General features: G+C 49.2%; 1 protein-coding gene across 1 annotated transcript in view; it reads right to left on the reverse strand.

Annotated features, from left to right (window-relative positions):
• The window catches only part of IGFBPL1 (insulin like growth factor binding protein like 1), a 34,780-nt gene extending 21,765 nt beyond the window's left edge, over positions 1-13,015 (reverse strand). The window contains exon 1 of the mRNA XM_054987230.1: positions 12,574-13,015. Coding sequence (XP_054843205.1) covers positions 12,574-12,994 — 421 coding nt within the window. The 5' untranslated portion in view covers positions 12,995-13,015. The remainder of the gene's footprint in view (positions 1-12,573) is intronic.
• Positions 13,016-15,891: the final 2,876 nt, after the last annotated feature.

The following is a 15,891-nucleotide window of genomic DNA, read 5'->3' on the forward strand; positions in this document are numbered from 1 at the left end:
CTCTGCATGGTAAAAATAAAACCTTCACTTGTCTCACCCATTAAAATACATATCAATCTTGGCAAAGATCCAAAGACAGTATTTTTAGTTCATCCAAATGCGTTAGTTGAACTATATCACATTACCCAAAGAGGAAGGTGCACTAAGGATATTATGACTGAAAAGATTTAGCTGGATCCGGAACCAAAGAGTACTGGAAGCACATGACTGCTGCTTAAAATGCCTAGTGAAAAAAAAGGGTGACATTACATCTCAATATTTTCTGAGTTTCTGTGCTGTTGTAAGTGGGCAACTCACAAAGTGTGTAGGGGAACTTGGGAGTGTGATGACATGACATCATGCATGTTTCATAGAAGTTATTGGAGGAGAAGGTAACCCGGGAATACCATATCTGGTGGCAGGCAGGCATTGTTTTATCATTTTTGTTCTGTATTCCTTTGTAAAGACAAGACATTCTTGCTTAGTCTTTGCTTATTAGACCTACATTTCATCTAGAAAAATCTTTTTTTAAAAAAAAATGCAGTGGTAATCTCTTCAGCGTTCATAAAGGAGTTTGTCTGATTGGTTTCCCCCATACCCTCTGAAAACAAAATAAGTTATGTAATGCTTTTTATTAGGACCAGCCAAAATGTACCAAGACCAGGGCTTTTTTTCTGGGAAAAGAGGTGGTGGAACTCAGTGGGTTGCCCTCAGAGAAAATGGTCACATGGCCGGTGGCCCTGCCCCCTGATCTCCAGACAGAGGGGAGTTTAGATTGCCCTCTGTGCCGCTCAGCGGCTCAGCGGCACGGAGAGCAATCTAAACTCCCCTCTGTCTGGAGATCAGGGGGCGGGGCCACCGGCCACGTGACCATTTTTGAGAGGTGCCGGAACTCCGTTCCACCATGTTCCTGCTGAAAAAAAGCCCTGACCAAGACAGCGTGCTAGCTTTTGAGTTCTCCATAGCACTTCATCAGGTTGCATGCTTAATACCGAAACCAAAAAAAAATGGAAGAGCAAATGATCTTTCAGGACTTAGTAGAAATGCCCCCAAAACTGCAGTTTGGAAAACCTTAAAATGGAATGCAGGAAACTGGAATTTCAGGCAAAGTAGAACAAGATCAGTGATCCTCAGGGCTTTTTTTCTGGGAAAAGAGGTGGTGGAACTCAGCGGGTTGCCCTCGGAGAAAATGGTCACATGGCCGGTGGCCCCGGCCCCTGATCTCCAGACAGAGGGGAGTTGAGATGGCCCTCCGCGCCGCCGAGTGGGGTGCAATGACATCACTTCCAAGAGTGACGTCATTGTGCTGGCTGCAGGAATGTTCCCATACTTTGTTTGGGAGCAAACTGCGCCCCAAACAGGCCAATTCTTAAAGCGTGGGAGGATTCCCGTGGGCAGCACAATGACGTCACTTCCAGAAGTGATGTCATCATGTCGGTGCCCACGCTCAAAGTTTTTCAAACTGGTGAGTACCACCCCTCTGGGAAGGTAAGGGGACCTGGCAGCCTTAGGAATGACATTCCCACTGCAGCCAGGAAGTCCTCTGGCTCGTGCAGGTGCGCTTTCCGGAGCTCCCAGGCCCACTTCCTGCACCCCCCCCACCGGCCAGGTAAACAGTGGGGGGGGGGGAGACAGAGGCTGGGAGTTGAGGATCCCCCACCCCACCCCCAAGGGAATGGGATCCTTAGACCTGGTAACTTGCTGTGGCTAAGAATTTCTTCCCGGCACAAGGAATGGTTTGTCAGTTGTTGACAGAGCTGGTTTCTCACCTAGGCACGCAGCCTAAGAAAGATGAGTGTTGGCTAGTATGTTACTGACATTTGCAAGGCTGCAATATGACTTCTTAGCAGCAGTGGAGGCCTTTCTGTTCCTCCTCTGATGGCTCTTGTCAAGAGAATTCCAGTGAGAAATTCATGTTAGTCTATTGTAGCAAAACAGAACAGAAATCCAGTAACATCATAAAGACTAACAACTTTTATACCAGTATGAGCTTTCATGCATCGAACAGCTCATGAAAGAGGCTCATACTTAGGGGTGCCAGCAGTTCCCTTTGACACCTACGTATGCCTCAGGCATTAACAGGAGAAATTGGGGGACAGAAAAGGTCTGGTGTCATTTCAGTACACCAGTGTTATTTTATAGTTTAAATCTGAAGTGGCAAGGGGCACTCTAGGATTCCATGAAAACTCTGTAGTAAAACCATCAAGTTTTTGCAAAATGCTACAGCATACCTGGCAATGTGCTGATGTCACTTCCAGGCACACTGGGAGTGAAGTCAGCATATTGCCTCGAGCCCCGTCCCTTAAGCAAGATAAGTCTTCTCCTACTTGCTGGGTTGATCAAGTAACCCTACAAAATGAACATAGTCTTTAAGGTACCACTGGACTTTTTGTCTTGCCAGAAAGCTTCTTTGGTGAAACTGGAATGATCTCCTGCCATCATTTATTTTAAAAGCTCTGCTTTTGCAGAACTTTCTGTTGGATATTGTTAGTGCAAAAAAGTGCTTTATGAATGAAAAAGCTTCATGTTTCGTATTACTGCTGGATTCTGGAGGAATCTTTTGCCACTGATCAGCCCCACGCCCTGTCATATTGGTGGCACCTGAGCCTATGCTTGGCTTGGCTGTTGCATTTCCCCCAAGGGGCAAGACTTCTTTGACAGCTTTGCAATCAAAGAGCTTGCTGTAATGCAGCAGAACGAAGGTCTTTGATCAAGTGGCAGAAAATAGAGCAAGAGTCAGGCAAGGAAGCGGAGCCCAGGTCGCGAGGACCTGAGTGTGCCGAGAGCTAAACAACGGCTGCCCTTTGGTATCCGCCGGGGACTTTGTGTAGGCTTTCTTATTGGTTGCTGCGGTACAGGCCAGACACAACAAAATGTAGAAACGGCCGTCAAATTATCGATGAAGGCAAAGGCAGCAGATGCCGTCCCATCTTCTCTCTCCTTCTTTCCACTTGATTTTGGGGGTTTTTTAAAGGTGGAATTCTTTATCATGTCAAGCTCCACAATGGCTTTTCCTTCAACTGTTTATTTATTATAAAGAAGTAAGTAAGTAAACATCAAAACGAAATAGTCACTGCAATATCACAAAGTCATAATTAGAATTTAAAAGGGAAGTAAAGGTAGTCCCCACCTTTAAGGAAATTTCATCTTTGCCTTTCTGGCTTTGCAGTAAAAAGCTTTCCTATTTACCAGGCCAGTCACTGCATTGTGACGTGCTTTATGGTGTCTTGTTTCTCAGTCATCCAGAAGTACCACATTCTCTAGGGAGCAATTAGAGAGTCAGTTAATTGGACAGGTAATGGGACAGAGACCCCAGAGAGTTACTACCAGGCAGAGTAGACTACAGCGACCCTGACCAACCAATGGCCAGAAACAGCGCAAGGCTGCTTCATGCATCAGGCCTTTCTTCCACACTGTTAGTTCCACTGAAGACCAGAGAGGGGGAATGCGGAGAAAATCAATGCAGAAGGGACTGGGGTGTGTGTGTTATAAAACATAAGGCTGCTAGTGACTAACCATGTTATGACGGGAGTACACGGGCCACAAAGATGGTAGGCCAATGGGGAAGTCCTTCCCTGGCACTACCTGTAGGGGTCGTGGTGATACTGAAAGTGGGGAAAGCGTAACCAATGAATGGTGGTAACATGCTTGAACTGAAGACGAGGAAAGAATTCTGTTTTACCATCAAATGCATGTGTGATTTTGAGCAAGGAGGGCTGGGATGGAGAGACTGCAGAAGGCAGTTGTTTTGGCAGGGCTAGGAACAGCCTACATGAAAACTGGGAGCAGCAAGAAGGTGTTCAGGTCCAGGAGAGGAAACTGATTATTTGGGTGTGTGCGTGCGCCCGTGCGCTGCAGAGTGGCAGACAAATGTGGATGGCAGGGATATTTTCAAATCTCTCCACTGAGATGCCACCTGCTAGACAATACAGCAGAATGCAGAATTTAGCTACAGTGGCTTCTATTTACATCAGCAGATCATCTGTTGTTAGATATGGTTAGAGGACCGCACTCAAAGAGTGGTGGTCAGTGGCGTTCCATCAGATTGGAGGGAGGTGTTCAGTGGGGTGCCACAGGGCTCGGTTTTGAGCCCGGTACTTTTCAATATTTTTATCAATGATCTGAAGGGGTAAACGGGCTACTTATTAAATTTGCTGATGATACCAAATTCAGTCTTAGGTTGTATCAAGAGGGCCACTGCACCGAAATTGCAGCTCATAGTCCCTCTCTATACTGCCTTGGTCAGGCTGCACCTGGAGTACCGTGTGCAGTTCTGGAGGCCTCACTTCAAAAAGGATGTGGACAAAATCGAGAGGGTGCAGGGGAGAGTGACGAGGATGATCAGGGGTCTGGAGACTGAGCCCTACAAGGAAAGGCTGAGGGCCTTGGGAATGTTTAGTTTGGAGAAGAGGAGGTTGAGGGGGGACATGATTGCTCTCTTTAACTATTTGAAAGGCTGTCATTTGGAGGAGGGCAAGGAGCTGTTCCAGTTGGCAGCAGAGGATAGGACTCGAAGCAATGGGCTTAAATTACATGCACAAAGGTACCGGCTAGATATTAGGAAAAACTTTTTCACGGTCAGAGTAGTTCAAATGTGGAATCAGCTGCCTAGGGAGGTGGTGAGCTCCCCTTCACTGGCAGTTTTCAAGAAGAGGCTGGATGAATCTTTGTCAGGGATGCTTTAGGCTCATCCTGCATTGGGCAGGGGGTTGGACTAGGAGGTCTGTATGGCCCCTTCCAACTCTGATTCTATGATGGGCAGTATATAAATCAAATGTTGTTGTTGTTATTAACAAAGAGTAATCAAATTTTTGTCATTCCCCAGAGATGGCCTTCACGGTCTTTGTTCCAACAGCTAAGGGGGCTCCCTGGCCTCATGACCCGCTTTTCACTTTAAGAACAAGGGCTCTTGCTCCATTTAAATCGTGCACACTCCCTGATCCAAGCGCTGCTCCCTTAGGGTCACTTTCCCTAAGTCTCTCTCACTCTCTCCTGGCTGAGAACGTGGGATGTCTGAAGCTCTCTTCCTCCGTGGAGTGCTCTACTCTCCGGATAGGTAATTATCTCCCCGAAATCCCTCCTATCTATTCCACCACTCCTTTTCCTAGGAATCCGTGTGCTTGTGCATTGCTTCTTGTGTGTGTATTTCCTCCTGTTAATAAAAACTACTCTTTAATTCAAAAGCACTAAGCCTCGTCCGCTACCTTGGGAAGGGGACCCCGTAAATACTGGTGGAGACCCCACTGTCACTCTTCTCATACAGCCTTCCTCCTTGTCGCTAATTCCCCCTACTCACAAGGAGACCACTTCCAGTAACAGGGTGTGGTCACCTTCCGTGAGGGATTAATACTACAGAAATAAAGCCAAACATACGGCATGCTATACATCCACCCCAAATAAATAAAATACATCTAATTTATGAAAATGTAACTGTACCCACATCGGCAGTGAAACGAGCAAAGCTCCAGCCTAATCTCCTATTGGCTGAGTCAGCAAGAGGATTAAGGAGTGTGAAATGCACGGATGGGGATGAAAGGAGATCTGTCACTTCTTTCTTTATATATTCAGAGGATTGTAAAGCAAAGGCTGCCGTCTGAGCAGCTCAAAGGAATAGCACGTCCTTTCAACGAGACCCCTCTCCTTCACGGCTCCCCATTTCTCCCAAGTTTTGCCTCAAGCAAGAACGACAGGGGCAGAGAGACTGTCTTTGTCTAGAGAAAGCGCTACGAAGACGTTAATGAATGGATCCGATTAAAATAAAGTGGGAGGAAGCCATGAAATAGGCATGGCCCGTGAACACGCGCGGGACTTTGAGTCCTGAGTTGGCCAGCCGGCCATTAAAGAAATCCGGACATGCCTGGAGGGAGGGGGACATTTTTAGCCCACACACTGATTCTGAAGTAGTAGCCATGCTAGACAATGTGGATCGAAACTAAAACTTAAGTGTATCAAAACTAAAAACTTAAAAAAGAAAGAAATCACATTGGAATCTATTTAAAACTCCCTAAACAGAACCATCCGCTTACAAATTAATAAGAGAAGCAGCTGTTATAACCAGCCCAGTTCCCATAGGAGACTGTTAAATATCACCCCACTGATTATACATGAATAACTTAGTGCCCTTGGGTTAAGACATAATGAGGTACTTACTAACACATAAATGCCTCCCTCTTTGGCTAGGTTTTCATTATCATTAAAATTGGTACAAAATAATAAAATCCTGAGCACTAATAAGTCCATTTAGACAAAAGCGTACTGATGCTTTATTTGCATTCATCTGAAAAACACAAAGGAAGATGGGATTCAGGTTTGTGTTTATGGAACGGCCTCTCCGTTTTTGGTTTATTTGCAAATAAAGGACACAGGTGCTTCGAGACTTTATAAAGTTGTTGAGAGTTCAGCTGTTTTAGCGGCTAAGGGAAGCTCGTGGTTCAAATTTTGTACTGTAAAGCAAACCCGCTACAACTGACATCCAAGAGCTTGGGGCAATTGTGCCTAAGCCAGAAGCTGTAAGATTTTCAGCTGCAGCAACACAGACATTTTGAAGCATGTAAGCAGTTTGAAAGCACCTTAGGGTCACTCTAAATGTTACTTCTTTCCCGAGTTCCTGCATGAGCCAACCCAGGCTCGTGCAGACACACAGCAGCTCTGGAGAATGCATAAAATGTCTCCATGAGGAGCAGATAAAACGAGAGACTTTCTTCTCCTCACTCTTTTCGCACGGGGCAGGGTGGGGGAGCTCGGGAGAAAAGTAGGAGCTCTCGCACCCGGCGGCAGCTTTCCAAGCCCATTTGGACTCTCCTTTTTTAATGCAAGCCATTCCTCAAACCTGCGGTTTGACTCCACAAGTATGGGTTGGCTCTGTGGAAAATTCGTGAAAGAAATAATGTTTAGATTGACCGAGAGAATAGTTTTGGTCTCTGATAAATGGGTAAAATATCTGCCATTTTGTCTAGAAGTATGTCGAGACAGCTGGAATATATTGAAGATGAGTAGAAATATAATTTTCCCACAGTGTACGCATTCACCCTATGGTCATTTTCACACTTCAAAAGCCTGCTAGACCTGATTGAAAAAAAAACTGATAGAGATCCTAATGAAGTGAAGGTGTACATGACAGATCCCACCCCCATGCTATTCTTATGGGCACCACGTTGCTCACAAATGTGTTTTCTGCTGCCAGCTCCCTTCTTCCCCTAAACACAGAGCCAATTTTGACCTTCATCTGCCTCACTGAAGCAGGGAGTACTTAGAACAGCCCAGGAGGCATCTAATTTGGGTCTAGAGAGAGCACACGTTCAGAAACAGTGGCCTCCATCACAGGGACATTTGGTTTGGAACTTCCCAACATTTTCAATTGGTCCCAGTCACCATGGCAGCCATTTTGTGGTTGGCTGCATCCCCCCCATGAGCCACTCCGTTTTCAAAAAATTCCAAAAGTGTCCACAAGCTCAGCAAAGTTGAAGAATCCAAGCGTACAGCATGAGCAATGATCACTCTACCATACCACTTCCAACTCTCCGAGAAAACTATCATCTGTCTCCAGATGCGGTGGCCTCAGGAAAGCCACTGTTCCCCCAGTCTCAACACTTGCTATAAAGGGACACTACTCCAAACCAGGTTTGCTGAAACTTCTGAAGAACTGTAGGAATGCTAAGAAATATTCGTTACAATCAGGGCTTTTTTTCAACTGGAACATGGTGGAACGGAGTTCCAGAACCTCTTGAAAATGGTCACATGGCTGGTGGCCCCGCCCCCTGATCTCCAGACAGAGGGGAGTTGAGATGGCCCTCCGCGCCACTGGAGCAGCGCAGAGGGCAATCTCAACTCCCCTCTGTCTGGAGATGAGGGGGCGGGGCCACCAGCCATGTGACCATTTTCTCCGAGGGCAACCCACTGAGTTCCACCACCTCTTTTCCCGGAAAAAAAGCCCTGGTTACACTCAAGGCTGCATTTATGAACTCGCCCTTAAATTTTTAATTAATAACAACTGACTCTTCTGGAAGTCAAGCCTACTGAAATCAAGATATGCTCAGTGTCCGGACACACTCAAGGCAAGCACTGCCATGCGTGCAGAAAACAGAGAAGCTCTCTGAATGCAAACAACAGAAAGCAACAATTCTCAAAGGAACACTGCTGGGGGAAAGAGCATAGATACTGCTTTGTGGGAAATGGTTGGGACTCCTTCCACCTTGTATGGCTTTTTGGGACAGAAATTCTAACATGCAACAGAATATGAGAAAAATTGCAAGAAAAAGGGAAACAGCAATACAGAAGAAAAAGGGCACTGCTATACACAACCAAGTCATATATTTCAACAAAAAGAATCTCGTGGCACCTCAAAGACAAACAAGTGCATTTTGATGACAGAGGCCACATGGCTGGATGCATGAAGTGTTACCTTCTGCGCTAACTGGATGTGACACTTTGTGCATCTTACGAAGTAGGCACAGTTCACACCAAACCATAGTTTGGGCAAATCATAGTTTAGAATTACAAAAATGCTTTGAGCTGTCAGGCTTGCTGCAATTGAGACACGCTGGTCTCTTTCTATGTTCTGTCTCGTTTACATTCTGGTCCTTTGCATGCTGGACCTTCTCAGGCAGATAATTGCAATTATTCCGCTGCATTTAGATGCCACACACCACACCATGGTATGCAAACCTGCTTCAGACAACGGTTTCAGATTTCAGTTTGCTGGCCAATCATAAATCTCGGCTTCTTAATAAAATCAGTGCATCAAACTTGCTGAACTAAACACAGTCTGGGACCAGAAGACTCACCTATATGTCCTTGCCCATCAGTTATGACCAATGTGACAGACCCTTCTCCAAGTAAGGCAGTGTCACTCAGGAAAGGGCCTTCTCTGTGGTGGCTTCCCTGTTCATGGAATTTCCTCCTCATGGAGCTCTGCCTGGCACATAGCTTGTCTGATTTTAGTCCCCTTGTGAAACCCTCTGTTGCTATTCTAAACATTTTGTTTTCATTCCATACTATGGCTGGTTTGAACATTTAGCAGGCTCTACCTCATTCTATGCTTGTGTTCTGATACTGTGTTATTACTGATTTTTATTGTTAAGGAAGTGCGGAATAAACAAACAGTCTGAATTAATTCATGAAATAAAGAGTTATCAGGCAATATTACCAAGCAAAGGCAAAAAGAAAATGTGTCTACAGCCCCAGTCTCACCGGGGCTCTTTTTCCCAGGGACAACCATGGGTCAGCCCCTTGCAGCTGTCTCCAATTAGAGCACGCTGGGAGACTTCTTTGGCATATGCTGCATTGGGTACTATAGCTCGCCATCACAAGAAGCATCCGCAAGAACAGCAGGTCTCCTCCCTGTAGGACATCCCCTGGGCGCATTGCAAAAGCTGGCCGTGCTGTTGTGTCACTGCAGCTTGCAGCTGTGAGAGCCGGCAGGGTACCCACCTGGGGTGGAACACAATGGGTACCTGGATGGTAAGGATTAGAAATTCTCAAACGGCACAGCTGGGTTTTGAAACAAGAGCCACAGAGTAACGTCCATGATAAGAGGTTCTGATTTTTACTGAAAAGCTTCAAGCACATACACAGGAATAAAGCATGAATGTGATTCCAAACTCAAATCCGTACAACACCTTTTATTAAGACCAATCCAAACAGTACAACGTATTGCACAAGCTTTTGAGTCCAGGGGCATTAATGGCAGACAGAATCCAGCACCTCTTGGCAAAAGCACCCATCCAGAACGACAAGATTTGAGTTCTGTAGGACCTTCAAGACCAACAAGATTCCCAGAGTGTAAGTTTTTGCACTTACACTAATCTCATCAAGCTGCCCTGTACCTTTGCATCCCGACTCCCTTATCTTTTCCCTGGTATCTGAAGATGGGAGCTTTGGCCCTCGAAAGCTTATACCCTGGAAATCTCGTTGGACTTTAAGGTGCCTCTGGACTCATATCATGCTTACCCCCTGCTTATATCAACAGAGGCTCATCACACCAGAGGATGAGTGGATGAAGACTGCCAACAGCAGTGTCTGCACTGACTTGTTTGCTACGTCTGTACTGTCTGGACCTCAAAAACGGCCACATACAGAAATCAGTGAGGGAACATCCGTCGCCAAGGACATGCCCTCATTCTACAGCAGGAGCAGCAAAACCTCTAAAGGAAGACTCTGGAGTGAAACTGCTACCCTGGAATTTTCCAGGAAGTTTAGCTCCATTTGTTTGGGGCTTAACTGAAGAGATTTCTCTCCCACCCACTACAATCAACACAGCAAAGGTTGGATGATAAACGTGCCACAGACTAAGAAAGCCAATAAAGCCTGCTGGATCCGATCCACCTCCTGTTTCACCCAGTGGCCAACAAATTCCTCTGGCGGGCCAACAACAGGGCACAGAGATGAAGGCCTTCCCCTGATACTGCCTCCTGGCCCTGAGATCCAAAGGCTGACTGCCACTGTAGATGGAGGCTCCCTTCAGTCCTCATGACTAGCAGCCATTGAGGGACCTCCATGAATCAGTCTAACCCCCTTTTAAAGCCATCTATGCTTGTGGCCGTCACTATCTCGACCAGAAGTGACTGCACCTCTTAAATTTCTTTTGCCCCCCGCCCCCCAATGCTCGTGAATCCGCCCTCATGCATGCGACGGAGTGAGCTGTAGCCCATGAAAGCTTACAAGGCACAACTGATCTGTTCATCTTTACATCCTTCACCTTGTGGTTGGTTTTTACTCCAGGAGATGAACACAGCTACCCTGGAATTGGTCTCTTGTAGTCCAAGCTTATTATAGCCTTTCATCTTCAGAAAAAAATAAAAGCTATGCCACACAATTATTTTCAAATTTTGAATATTTGTCCTAATGACATACTTTGTAAACCACTCTGAGTGGGTGTTAAGTTGTCCTGAAGGGCGGTATATAAATAAAACTTTCTTTCTTTCTTTCTTTCTTTCTTTCTTTTTCTTTCTTTCTTTCTTTCTTTCTTTCTTTCTTTCTTTCTTTCTTTCTTTCTTTCTTTCTTTCTTTCTGACTGTGTCTATACCTTGGTTGGCAAATGGAGGTAAAAATTAAAAAGAACTTCAGTGGGCTTTAAAGTTTTTTTAAAAAAAAAATTATTCCCATGGCAAGCTTTTGGAAGTCAGAACTGACTTCGCAAAATGCGTGGGAGTGTACATCCGTAGGAGATATATTTATTCATTACGCTTGTATTCCACTCTCCCTGTAAACCAGGCTCAGAGCGGATCACATCAAAATATAAAACAAGGTAACAGAATAAATAAAAACAATTTCAGCTTAACAAAACACAGCGACATTTCTATTGCAGAATCTCTCTCAGCAACCCAAAACCCGTGGGGCGGGGTGGCAAGCTGCTCGATGTTCAGCAAACCAGGGGGGCAAGTCCCCCTCTGGCAGGGGGCCGTTTATGGGGGGGGGGCCTGCCTCAACCACCATATGCCGGGTGGAATCTCTCCATTTTATGGTATTTATATTTCAGCTTACAAGCAGCAGAAAGGCGGGAGTTGGGAGTCGTTACAAAGGGAGGCAAGTCAGAAATAATAGCCATTAACAGGGAGTTCAGTCCATTCAGAGCCGGGAAGGATTACTCCCAACAGTAGATAGACGGGCATAGTAGGATTAGTAAAGAAGACTTGCAGTGCAGTGAAATCAATGGGCTTAGACTGGAGTAACTCTGTTTTGGGTTGTCCTGTTCATCAAGGAATGTGTGTTGAGACACAGTGTGATGTAGGGGTTAGTCTGACCAGGATCTGGGAGAGTTTGAATCTTCACCTTGCAATGGAAACTTGCTGGACAACCTTGGACAAGTCACACACACACACGCTTAACCTAACACACCTCACAGGGTTGTTGTGCAGAAAAAATTAAGGGGAAAATGCTGTGAACTGTTGTGGGTGCCCACCAGGGAGAAAAACAGAGTGTAAATTAGATTAACAAATTTTTTAAAAATGGTAAGGAGGACTTATTAACATCTGTAAGAAACCGAAATACTCTTGACTGACCCAATACCAGCCATCTAGCGAACTCAGGGATCAAACTCAGGACTTTTCGTGTACAAGAAAGAAAGCGCTCCACCTCTGAGCCCTGGTCTTATTTATCAGCCAGCCAAATGGGTCAGCTGTACAGCTCCGCAGCGGCTTCCTTGCACCCCTCTATCAAACTCCCCGCGGAGCTTCTGCTCTCAGCGCCGGACTTCCGGCAGCAGAACCCACCCCGCGGAGAAGCGCGCCGTCCCGTCGAGCACGGCCCGGCCGTTCGAACCCTTCAGAGCCCCTCCACCCTCGCAACAGGCTGGCTAGGAAAGCGCTCCTGTCGGAACTCGGGCGGAACCGAAGGCAGGCCGCCTTCGGGCCCCGCGAAGCGAGGGCTCTCTGGACATGCTCAGACGCGCCGTCGCCCGCCTTCCCCCTCCACGTGCTTTGGGCAAGGGTCCGGAGGCCGATCCCGTCTGCAATCCAACTGCGTGGGGAATAACGGGGCCGGCTCAGCCGGGCACTCCGCCGCCCCGGGCTCGGACTCGGCCCGCAGGCTCGGCCCGCTCGTCGGAGGGGAGGGGAAGGGCCTGTCCCGCCGCCCCCGCGCCCGGCCGCGGCTCACCCAGCTTGCACTCGCCGTCGTGCGCCTTCCGGACGCGCTCCCGGGCGCCGTGCGGGGCGCGCCAGCTGTGGAGGCGCAGGGCGCACACGCTGCCGTAGGAGCGCCCGTCGGAGCCGCAGACGGCGCCGTCCTCCTCGCACACGCAGCGCCCGCTGCCCTCGGCCTCCGGCGGCCCCTCCGCCCGCCGGCTGACGCACACCAGCCCCGGGCCGCAGCGAGCGCCCCGCGCCCCGCCGCACCGCTCGCCCTCCGCGCTCAGGCAGCGCCGGCAGCAGCCGCACTCGTCCCGCGCCGTCAGCTCGGGCGCCGCGCAGCTCACCGCCGCGCAGCCCTCCGGCCGGCAGGCGCCGCAGCCCTCGCCCCGCGCGCCCGGCCCCGCCAGCAGCAGGCACAGCGCCGCCAGCCGCAGCCACGGAGGCATCGCGTGGGCAGCCGCGCCTCGGCCGAGCGCCGTCTGAGCGGCTCCGGAGCCGCCGGCGCCACGGGCCACGCGGAGCGCCGCCCCCTCGAGGCCACGCCCCCTCGGCGTCGCGCGCGGGAGACGTGAGGGGCCGGTGGGGCGCGGGGCCGGGGGCGCGCTTCGGGCCCCGAGCCCTCGGAGGGCCTGGACGGCGACGCTGCTGGCACAAGCCTAAAAACACATCACTGTCTTGCGTGTGAGAGGGAGGGCGTGGGAACAGCCGGGAAGAGCAGGGCGGGACAAGACCCCGCGGGGCGGAGGGCTGCGGCCGCGCAGAAAGAGATCGGGGGGTTGTGGCGGACAGGCGGGTCCGACGAGGGCGTCGCCTCGAGAGCGGGGCCGCGCCGAGAAGGGCAAACGCCTGGCCGCGGGGGGTAGGAAAGGGACTGAAAACCGTGTGACACGCGTGGATCGGTCCAGGGCCCAGGCGCGCTGCAAACGCTGCCTGCTGTTCTCCGACGGGATCAGAAAGTAGTTGAAAAGGTGTGGAGAAGACGAGGGGCCAGCAAGGCGGTCGCGGAGCGGAGCGGCCGAAGAGTCTGGGACTTTTTAGTCTGGAAATGAGAAGAAGAGGGACAACGAAAGAGGCTTCTAAAACTCTGCGCGAGTTGGAGAAGGCGGAGGGCGCTTCCTCTCCCCTTCCAATAGAACTCGGAGGCACTCAGTGGAGTTGCTCGTTCATAGAGTCAGGGCAGGCAAAAGGTAATACTTCTTTTCTCAAGGAGGAATGAAATTGTGGATGTCTCTGCAACAGATGCAGTGTCAGCCATGAACAGAGATGGCTTTATAAGGGGGAGAGATTCACAGAGAATGAGTTCCTTGTGGCTTCTGGTAACAAAAGGGAACCTCCGCATCTAAAAGCAATAAACCCAGGGCTTTTTTTCAGCTGGAACATGGTGGAACGGAGTTCCGGCACCTCTCAAAAATGGTCACATGGCTGGTGGCCCCGCCCCCTGATCTCCAGACAGAGGGGAGTTTAGATTGCTCTCCATGCCGCTGAGCGGCACAGAGGGCAATCTCAACTCCCCTCTGTCTGGAGATCAGGGGGTGGGGCCACCAGCCATGGGACCATTTTCTCCAAGGGCAACCCACTGAGTTCCACCACCTCTTTCCCCAGAAAAAAAGCCCTGAGTAAACCTCTGAATACCACTTTGAGGAGGCAACATACAGGGGAGGCCTTGGCCTCTCTCTCTTGTTTATTAGCCCTCCACGGCAATGGGTTGTCCACTGTGAGAGAAGTAAGATGCTGGACTACACAATCACAAGCCCAATTCCGTCAGATCTCAGAAGCTAAGCAGAGCCAGCTTTGGTTATTAATTGGATGGGAGACCTTCAATGTAGACCGAGATTGCTGTGCAGAGGCCGGCAATGGCAAACCCCCGTATGGCAGGGGAGCAACGTCTGCTATCGCTTGATGGCACTTTCCGCCAGCAGCAGGGTGGAACGCCCCAACAATGTTTCCATTTCAGATCAAGTTATTCGCTCTCCTGCATTAGCTTCAGGAGAGGACTGGCCATACAACTTACAGGAAAGGTTCCGGTAGGGCCACTGTCATGGGGGGCTGCTAGCAGTCAGGCGCAAGCAGAGTTTTCAAGCCACTGTGGCTCTGCCCGCCTTGCAGGAGACGCTCAGCTTGGACCGGGCAGAGATACCAACGACAGGTGCTGCCTCACGTCTGCCACCAGTTGGTGGTGACTTGAATCTCTGCAGGGACTGCTCTGCCTGGCTTGTTCCTGGACTGTTTTAAATTCACCCCTGTCTACGTGGACGACGACGACGTGCTTAAATGGAATGTATCATTCCATTTCACTAAGGTTATCTTGTGGCCCTGCTTAACTTAGAACTGCAGCAAGAATTATTATAATTATAATTATTGGCTTGGGAATTCCCATTCAGCTTGGTGACAGTCCTTGTCCTGCTCTCAAAAGGCGGAGGCCTGCCCCCATCTGCGCTGTTCCGCTCATTCATTTGCTGAGAGTGTTTTTTTGCGTAATCCCTGCTCAGCGCCGGGGGGATTGTCGAGAGAGGCAGCCTCCAGAGTTGCTTTGTGCCGCACATAATAGCCGACAGATCCCCACACCTGCTGGGCTGGGATTAGCCTTTTCAACCTTGTGCTTTTAATGTGATGGGAATGTTGAACTCCTGAGACCTCATCCTAAACCGAATCACACCCTTCTAAATCCATTGAAGTCCGTGCTAGCCAACTGGGCTTATCTGTGGTCAAAGCAGTGCGTGGTCAAGGGCTTCGATGACTGTTGAGATGATGACACTCAGATTTGGCAACTTTGATGGCAGAAATATCAGCTGCAAGGCAGATCCAGAGCAGCAGATCATGGTCAGAATCTGGAGGAAGGAGATTCTGCCTGGCCTTTTGGACCTTAATTCCGGATAACATGGAAATAGCATTATTTTACTGGTTGGACCAGTGAAATGTTGCCCACTAGGCAGCCCTAATGAGGAACGGGGTCACCACAAATCTGTTGGTCCTGCCTCCTTTAAAAGGGCATCTAGAAATTAAACCCACAACAACATTTGATTTATGTACTGTGCTTCAGGACAACTTAATGCCGCACTCAGAATGGTTTACAAAGTGTGCCATTATTATCCCCCCAACAAAACACCCTGTGAGGTGGGTGGGGCTGAGAGAGCTCCGAGAGAGCTGTGACTGACCCATGTAAGTTGGGGCTTGGTGGGAGGGCGGACTAAAAATCGTAGAACATAATTGTCTTCGCGTCTTTCAGACGACGCACTTTTATCCTGGTGCGCCTACGCAGGCACACCAGGATAAAAGGGCACCGTGGAACACCGCCTCTGGCAGCGGAGGATCAGGCGAGTCTGCCCAGCCCTCTGTCACCTGG

Source organism: Eublepharis macularius, chromosome 8 (assembly GCF_028583425.1).
Source record: "Eublepharis macularius isolate TG4126 chromosome 8, MPM_Emac_v1.0, whole genome shotgun sequence".
In the NCBI taxonomy this organism is placed as follows: domain Eukaryota; kingdom Metazoa; phylum Chordata; class Lepidosauria; order Squamata; family Eublepharidae; genus Eublepharis; species Eublepharis macularius.